We start from the raw sequence: 9,138 nt of genomic DNA, 5'->3' as shown, positions 1-9,138 counted from the left end.
GGCTGCATTTCAATAATTCACCTCTAATAATGAAGCCTTTCGCTCGGGCCTACATGTGCACAAGCGCAGATGACAACATCTGGCGTGATATTATCCAGAAAAGCGACAGAATCCGTCGCAGTGTGTGTTACGGCGTTAAACGCGCGTGAAGTGTTACAGTCAGCTTGGAACCTGCATTATGTGCAATGCTTATTTAATTGGTTAAAATCGGTATTTACAATTAGATTTGTCTATTATAATAATACCAGTTATATTTGATATTATATCGCGTTATTATTATTATCATCTCCATTATATTTCTTTACATTTAAGAATATGGCATAACTTTTAATTGCTATATCGAAAGGCTTTACTTTAAAAAATCGGAGCTGGCAGATGTTTAGACACGATTTTATGGATCGTTCAATATCAGTCTATAATGAAGCCCGACTGACCATCTCAACCCCGCCGGGAGCTCATAACGCGTCCTCTCCAGCCCTGTATTCATCACGCTGAAAAATAGATGAAGGCCTGGATTATAAGCAGCCTCTATTATTCCCTGCCATCCAGAGCACATCAGCATGCACGCTGCATATGCACACACACCCGAGATTTTAAACGCACTTTTGTAGAAATTAAACAAGACGAGTTTGAAATGGTGCCGCGTAATTTGGCGCAGTTTTAGGGTCTGAATTTGTCTATTACGTTGACACGTATAAATTATGATTGCAATAATAATCTATTTGAGGATATGAGAAAATGAGACTATAGCATTAAGTGTGGAAAAACAGGCCAGTCCAAATGGTGCCAGTGCAGACTAGCGCATTTTATTTACAATCAAGAGATATAAATTAGTAAAAGTCTCCTTGTTAGCAACATCGTGTAACTTCGGCTTTTTAAATAAAAACCAATCATGATTTATTTACAAAACAATGCTCAGTTACCATTGCAATACAACTTGCATAAATTATAGGCATTACAAAAATAAATATCAAATGTATTCCACTCTTAGTCAAGTTTATACCAGTCTCGTTACACTTCACACCTCTAGCACATAAAGTCCGACAGGGGGTCTAGCATGCCCCGCGCGCGCGATGCTGGCAATGAAGCTACTATAGGGATCCTGAGAAATAAGTCTCCTCATCGAAAAGTCACATATGTTGGGATAAAGTACTTCATCCATCAATCAATCACTCAACAGTTCGTCCAAACCAGGCTGGCTATAGTGCCTTAAAAATTCGCTCCATTTTTCTTTTATTTTCTTTTTTTTTTCATTTCCATAATCGCACGTGTTATTGTTCTATAGGCAGGTGCTCTGTAGTCCGTGGGTGTACAGTGGCACACAAAAGGATCCGCGTAAGAGCAAATGTTAGTTTAAAACAGCTTGGGCAGGGAGAGAGAGGTGGGGGGGATGGCTTGTTCGCTTTGTTCAAAGCAATTGTGACACCTACCTGTGAACCAAGGAAACAAAACCTACATCAGTCGACTTTCCAAAGGAAAAAAAAATATATATATACATATAAAACCATTGCTTTAAATTTAGAAACCCGCACTTAATCTACACAACCATAAAGCAGGCCTCATGTGCATGCTCAGTGGAACATATTAGTTGACAAGAACAATAGGACTAATCAAATATGAGGAAGTGGCTTTTGGAAACATTCCAACGTTGTCATAAAAAACGGCACATAACCTGCATTTAAATGCTTATATTAGCGGCTTACTTGAACGATCTTCCTCGTCTTTAACTCGAGAGGTAAGACTGGGCTCTTACTGTGAAAACCTCGGTGGGGTCTGCAGAAAATACACACCCGTTTTAGTAAAAGCAAATAACTACAGCGCTTGGACAGATTCAATACCTCGCGTAATGTAGACCTGACGCTTGCGTTCGATTAGGAGAACAATAAAGAGTTGAATATATATATATACATCACTTTCAGACAATAACATAATTTAATAAACACGCGGCGCTGATTCAAAAACAACAACAGGCACCTAAGAAAATCCTTTGCGCGATTATATGAAAAGTGCCTCAGCTGATTAATTTAATATAGATATTTATTGGATAGACAATTGGTTAAAATACATGTAATCAGTTAAATAATATGTCAGATTCTAGCTGCTGAGATCAACAGCACGTGTGCACCCTTTACGCACCTTTTTTGGATTCTGCATCGGAGGCCCTGAAATGCTGTTCAGTCTGGTTTGGATTGGTGTTTAGCAGAGGCTCGCTGCTCTGTTTGTGCAGGAGTCCCTCTCCAGATGAATTATAGCGCAGTATCCCTTGGCCCTGCAGCGGGCTGAAGTTGCCATAGTTTGTGTAATTACTATAAAACGGCGAGGTGTAATAAAGCGGTCTTCCTAATATGGAGGTGGCGGGGTACACTGCGCCCGCTGGAGACGCGCTGGACGCCGTGGAGGTCAAAAGGCCAACACCCGGGGGACAGTTCTGCTGCTGCTGCTTTGGGTCCGAAGTGGCGATCTCGGCTAATGACCAGAGCTTAGGCTTGACGCTTTGGTTTTGACCGTCCAGGCATGTTTTGTTGGTGCTGCTCTCTCGGTGATGATGGGTCAAGAGAGGGGCCTCCACCGCGGTCAGAGGAGAGGAGGTCAGCGGCTTGGGTGACGGGCCTCTCTGCCTGTCCTCGCGGACCGTGTCCAGATCACTCGCGTCGCATTTGTCCTTGCTATCGAGTCCAGCATCGCAAACCAGGTCTCCGGTCCTGCACGCGACCTTCTCCCCGTCCGATTCCACCGAGCACGAGCGATCTGTCAGAGCATCGACGTGCAAACCGATGCCTGCGGACGGAAACGAAACAGCTATGAGTTACTGCTGTCAAAACTGTGCCAAAACGTCTCTTAAAATTGCACTACGATGTGAATGTCTTAAATGTACAATTATAGTTCTGTATAGGGCTACATTATATAGATGTCAAATACTTTTACAACAAATGCAGTACATTTTACGTTTTACATTTTACCAACCGTAAATACGCTTAAATTAAATTAGCGCATAATAATAATAATAATAATAATAATAATAATAATAATGCACCTTCGTCCTCCGCAGACGCTTCACTGTTGTCCATGTTTTTATCCGTGCGCTCGTCTTTTCTCTCTCCATCGCCGTCGTCCTCGTCCTCATCCTCACTTTTAGTCCGTGGTGCCCATGTCACCTTGTTCTCCTTCTTGAGTCTTCTTCTGGCGTTGGCGAACCAGGTGGACACCTGCGTGAGGGTCATCTTGGTGATGATGGCCAGCATGATCTTTTCTCCTTTTGTGGGATACGGATTTTTCTTGTGTTCCTGCAGCCACGCTTTCAGCGTCGTCGTCGCGTCCCGCGTGGCGTTCTTCCGGTACGCGGGGTCGTTGAGCTGGTACGGGTAACCGGGACTCCCGTACGGGTGATAACTGATGGCTCCTGCCATCCCCGTGGTGTGCGCGTCATACGGAGAGCCCTTCAAAAACAACAGGTTTTGTCAGTCATCTGTCTTATTATTGTTGTTTGTGCCGCTTTTTTATTTTTCGTTACAACATAAAATAAATGTAGCGCAAATGAAACAAAAATGAACCAACGCTTTATGAATGCAAACAAACACATTATCTATTCTGCATTTCATAACGTTAATGTTATTAATGCATGTTATTATAAAGTGTAACCAGAAATATAATACTAATAATAATTAAGCCAATAAACTATGATTAATCCTTCATGTAATTATCGTTGTTTGTGCCGCTTTTTTATTTTTCGTTACAACATAAAATAAATGTAGCGCAAATGAAACAAAAATGAACCAACGCTTCATTTGAATGCAAACAAACACATTATCTATTCTGCATTTCATAACGTTAATGTTATTAATGCATGTTATTATAAAGTGTAACCAGAAATATAATACTAATAATAATTAAGCCAATAAACTATGATTAATCCTTCATGTAATTATCAGAATGCACAATTAAATGGGACTGGGGTGGATAACAGATAATGGGTAATTGCAGTCATTTTGCATAATCACCAGGCTGACTTCCCCAGTGCTCTTTCTGTGTCAGAAGCATATCAGTGAAGCGCAGCATTACAAATCCTATTAGAAAACCACTGGATATGGCCCGTTTTTACCCGCTTTCATGTGCCATGTCATTAGCATTGCAATTCATCAGTTGACGATTAAATAGCGCATACTTAGCCGCACATCCTTCCAAACATTTGTTTTATTATTAATAATAATTGTAAAATGCAACAACCAATAATTTGAGCTATTGTCTAAAAATAACGCGGTGTATTAACCGTGCAAAAGTAAATTGTAAAAGTGGGCCTGAAGGAATTCCAGACATATTTAGACACACGCTGTTATTGTTTCATGGAAATAAGCGCGCATTTATAAGCTGCACATTTTATACGCGACTCAACGGCCGAACAAAAACAAAACTTTTAGATCATATCCAGCTGTATTCTGCACCCGAGCTGCATTTGTAGGCTATGCATGACCCGCACGAGCTTCCCTTTGAAACACACACACACACACACACACGCGCGCGCGCGCGCGCATGCAACTCCTGAACCTACAACCAAAACTATAACCATCCTATCATGCAATATTCATGCATTCCTATCAAGAACAATGCCTCGTGAATGGCGACGGCTCCAGCGCTGTGTACCATGTAGGACGGGAATCCCGTGGCTGGATCTGTGGAATAGGGCAGAGGGCTGGAGAATCCGCTGGCCGAGGCGGTGAACGCCGCAGATCCGGGGTACGGGCTGAACGCTGAACCGGAGGAGGACCGGACCAGTTCCTCGCTCCTCGGGGCGGCCAGCGGGCAGGAGTAGAGCGCCAGAGAGCCAGGGGGCTGGTAGAGGTAACCCTGAGGATAGGACATTATTACAGCTTCTCCGGAACAGGGACGCGGGAGGGCAGAAAACGGGCTGATCGATGCAATCAGCGCATTTAGCCAGCGCGCGCAGGGATAAACTAATAAAAGAAAAGAAATAAAAGCGCAAAAGAGGAGCGATCAGCAGAGTGCCGTCATGAAGATCCCCTAGCGTCCGTTTGTTTGTAGTGCTCGGGAGTGGAGAGTGAAGAGTTGCTGGAAGGAGCAGGCGAGTTTCTGAGAGCATTGGAGAAACAGGAGCTGTCAATCACGGCTCATCTAAATATTCCATCTCCGCCCCCTCTCTCGCGCTGTGAAATGCAATTCCGGAACAAAACCCCGGACAGAACCCCGTGCGTCCCCGCCGTCGCGTTTCCGTCGTTCATCTACTGCGTTTTTCTTTCTTTTTGATTTATTTCAGCGCCGGACGGATGACATGATGACATGATGCCATTTTGCCATTTGTCATTTCTTCATAAAACAATCCCACCGAGGCTGTAGAGGTTTTGCTCGTGCATTACAGCGTATTTACACAGTCACACAAGAGCATAACTATAGGTATTACATATATGCGTAAGTGCGCATTGCTATTGCATTTGAAATAACATGTCGTTAAGAAACTTAAAACTGCTGCACATAACCTAACAATGAAATGCATGCAATATGCAAATCAATTTCCATAGAAAATAAGTTAGCTGCATTTGTTTTTCTGTAGTATATTATTATTATTATTATTATTATTATTTATAACACACATGATCCCTATTGTACGAACACAATATGATTAATTTGTGCAGTCATTAAGAGTAAATACAATCAGCCGTTCCTTCACTCCACTGACCACGTCTTACCGTCAGGATTCGGTTGTTGCAGTTGTAAATATGTATTGTAACGCGCAGCTCTGTAATATAAAGTGCAGCTCTTTTTACCTGCTGAATAGTGCAGTGAGTGTGTGCCGCTGCTGCTGTGTGAGCGCTGGGAGCAGCAGTGCGCGCTCAGGCCGGTGGGAGGTGTGAGTCCTCTTCATATTTCTGCTCTCTCATCGCAGGAGGTCTTCTGTCCTGACAGCAGGAGTCTGTCTTCCACATACCTGTAACATACATTCAGAACTAATTCAGCAGGAATAGTTTTCTTTAGCACATCACACAAACACCGGGGGATTATGACTGACATAAATAACGGGCTGCCACAACGACTGGCGAAAACAGATGTGCAAAAATATGATTATGTGAATTTGACTTTTATTATTATTCAAATGCATGTAAATTGTAAAACGGGTGATGAGGAAAATATATTCGTAAAACGCTTTTAATTGTCGGCTCCATTATGGTAAGTCATTTTCAAGAATGTACAGTTTCTTAAATATATATTATTGCAATTAAATATATATCACTAACTGTATTGAATAATACAATAATGCAAATTCCTTTAACAGTCACACACATCAAATAAATAAATAAATAAATAAATAAATATATATATATATATATATCGCATATTAGCAATGATAATTTTAAGATTATCCAAGGATTAGTTTAAATTAATAGAAATGCCAATTGAATTTACGTTCAAGAGGAAACTATTTATTGTCGTGCTATGTTAAATAATAATGGTAGTTGTGAAAAGAAATGTTCGAATTAAAAGAAAGCATTATTATTATTTGTTACATTTCATTTCATTAAATGTTTCCACATTATCCAGCCCTCTGTTTCTGATTCAGGGACGAATAGCAGGTCTAATTTCTCCCTCATATTCCGCCCTGTTTCTATCCTCTTTCTTATTTCTGCGCTGAAGTAATTAGTAAAGACTGGAAACAGATTAATTTGGCGCTGGTGCTCACAGAGGACACACGAGGCGCGCGCCGCACAGCAGGGGGCAGTAGGTTAACTAGGTTAACTTCCAGACTTAGAAACCCTCGTGATATTTTAGTCCCAGCAAACATGATGGATTTATAGGAGATTCAGCCCAAGACTGCAGCTAAGTATCAGAGAAATGCACTTATCCAATTCACCAGCAGAAGCCTTTAAACATCAAATGATGGAATTAACTGACAATAGGCTTGCATGGTATTACTGACTCGCATGGCTGAAAGCATAATACATATATAGGCCATGCACTCAAATATATAAGAATAACTATACAATTCCATAATATGACACAATTCATTCATGTTAAATAGTTGGGTCATATCCTTTATTTAGTTGTTCTGCCGAACAAGACATTTAGGTGTGAATAGGCTCCTAATTCATATGATCGCATTATGCATTCGAATGCTATAATTTAAATGCATGCAATAAAAAATAAATGCTTGCAATGTAAAAAAAAAAAAAAATCTGATTATTAAACATATTGCATAAAAACATGCATATTTATGTGCAAAATATGCATATTTCATGCATAATACATTTATTTAGTTTAAAAAAGCTGAGTATTATTATTGTTATTATTATTATTATTATTATTAGTAGTAGTATAGGAGCAGCATTGGTGTTGCGAGTTTTGCAGTCATGAACAGTAAATACAATCAGCTGGATTTCCCAATAGAACAGTCACTCACCATTGATCAAGTTTTACCGACAAAATCTGTAATTATATGGGTCCTTATGCTCAATAAAGCTGATTACACTGAGAGCAAACACACACACACACACATCTCTTTACAGAGTCAGATTTATGATGCATGCCATTGATTTGGATAGAAGGAAACAACTATTGATTTTTCATATTTTCTGGAGACGTGTTTACTCCAGGATAATGCAGCACGGCAGTGCCGGCTCTAGTGAGCAGTGCAGGGATTAGCAGCACTGCCTTTTGATGAGATAAATTACTCAGTGCAACTTCAATGGCCAAAGGGTATACTTTGATCTTATATTACTTCATTTACCCTTATGACTAAATGATTATTGATTTTACATTCTCAACTCTGAAATGTGAATGCCAGGCAGCTGACAGGGTTTCAAGTGCTGTTTCTGTGAAGTACAATTCTCTTTGGCCTGCTGCGTATGTGTGTGTTTGTGTGCATAAATCTTGGAGAGCGTGTGTATGTTTATCTTCCCTTATGCACGCGTGTCGGTAGTGCAAAACAGTCTGAGATACAAAAACGTCAGTCCTTAAACAGTAGGTTGTTAAATAGGATATATTAGAAATATGAAGGGTAAACAGATATTGTTTGCTGTAACCTGTGTCTCGATAACATTCCCCTCTTGTGTCCACATCAGTCTGAACTTTGAAACAGAACACTGAGATGAATCCAGGCTCCTGTGATGCTCACAGTCACAGACATGATGACACACAGAGGCAGAGTGCAGGACCGAAGCCACCTTGATGTTGAATACGTTTTAAAAGGCTGGCCTTATACAGATACCAAACCGTGAAAGAGTGTGAGGTAAGTAGCTAAACATTTATATTTATTTATATATATATATATATATATATATTTTTTTGTACATATGTTAAGCAACTTAAAGTGTCCAGAGATGCGAACTAATCCTTTTTTTTTGGCATTTTGAATTGAAAATTCAACCATTTTCGTGATTCATGTAATTCCTAATTGAATGTGATGAGACAGTAAACATTTAACTGTTTTGCGCTTTCTACATATTATGTATATTATGTATTATGCATAGGAATATGAATAAATGGGTGCACTTAAAAAAAAAAAAATATATTATTTGCAAGTAATTTACTTTTTCGCTACATTACAAAAAAAATTATTTTTTTGTTTTTTTTTCACTGTTATTTTCCCCCCATTATTAATTATTATTATTATTATTATTATCTATTCCGTATTGGTCCCATTTGATATCAGGTGTATTTAACTACTATGTACGTATGCTGAAATAAATACATTAAATTAACCTCTTAAGACCCGAGAAAATATTTTTAGGAAACAAATAGTTTTTTTCATGTCTTTACGTTGTTTAGAGCATAAAAAAAAGTAAAAATAAAAAAAAAGATATTTAATTAATAAGTTATGCTATGGCCTCGGTAGAGGACATCGGGTCTCAATTAAAAAAAATAAATAAAAAGACATGAATGAACATGCATAGGCAAAGACAATAGATATTTCAAATCACCAATACATTTTTAGTTTTCAGGATATTTATTTTTCCAAACTTTGTATAAAGGTGATTCTCAACTATATTATAACAGAATGATTTGATATACTATTTTTCTTTCTGCAAAATGTGTGTAAAATGGCCATAAACGGGTTTTCTCATTATATGCAATGTATCTATAAACTAAATCTAATTTGCATATTAATGTGTTTTTGGGGCAACATGTAATGAA

The 9,138-nt window shown here is 39.2% G+C and overlaps 1 protein-coding gene across 1 annotated transcript; it reads right to left on the bottom strand.

Moving 5' to 3' along the window:
• Positions 1–784: 784 nt before the first annotated feature.
• On the bottom strand, positions 785–5,183 carry irx2a (iroquois homeobox 2a). Its single transcript, XM_016242309.1, has 5 exons — positions 4,639–5,183; positions 3,035–3,437; positions 2,137–2,778; positions 1,704–1,773; positions 785–1,430 (listed from the first exon to the last, which is right to left on the bottom strand). Exons 1-4 carry the CDS (start codon positions 4,855–4,857, stop codon positions 1,724–1,726), a joined length of 1,314 nt encoding a protein of 437 aa, XP_016097795.1. The 5' UTR covers positions 4,858–5,183; the 3' UTR covers positions 785–1,430; positions 1,704–1,723.
• Positions 5,184–9,138: the final 3,955 nt, after the last annotated feature.

This window comes from Sinocyclocheilus grahami, unplaced genomic scaffold (genome assembly GCF_001515645.1).
Source record: "Sinocyclocheilus grahami isolate Dianchi unplaced genomic scaffold, SAMN03320097.WGS_v1.1 scaffold654.1, whole genome shotgun sequence".
NCBI classification, from domain to species: domain Eukaryota; kingdom Metazoa; phylum Chordata; class Actinopteri; order Cypriniformes; family Cyprinidae; genus Sinocyclocheilus; species Sinocyclocheilus grahami.
Note: the sequence above shows the minus strand (reverse complement) of the source record. Positions and strands in the feature narration are given on the sequence as shown.

Coding starts and splice junctions, on each gene's coding strand:
- irx2a (XM_016242309.1), bottom strand. CDS start 4,857: ATGTCCTATCCTCAGGGTTACCTCTACCAGCCCCCTGGCTCTCTGGCG. Junction 3,438..4,638: donor CGGGATTCCCGTCCTACATG/GTACACAGCGCT, acceptor TTGTTTTTGAAG/GGCTCTCCGTATGACGCGCA. Junction 2,779..3,034: donor AGCGTCTGCGGAGGACGAAG/GTGCATTATTAT, acceptor TTCCGTCCGCAG/GCATCGGTTTGCACGTCGAT.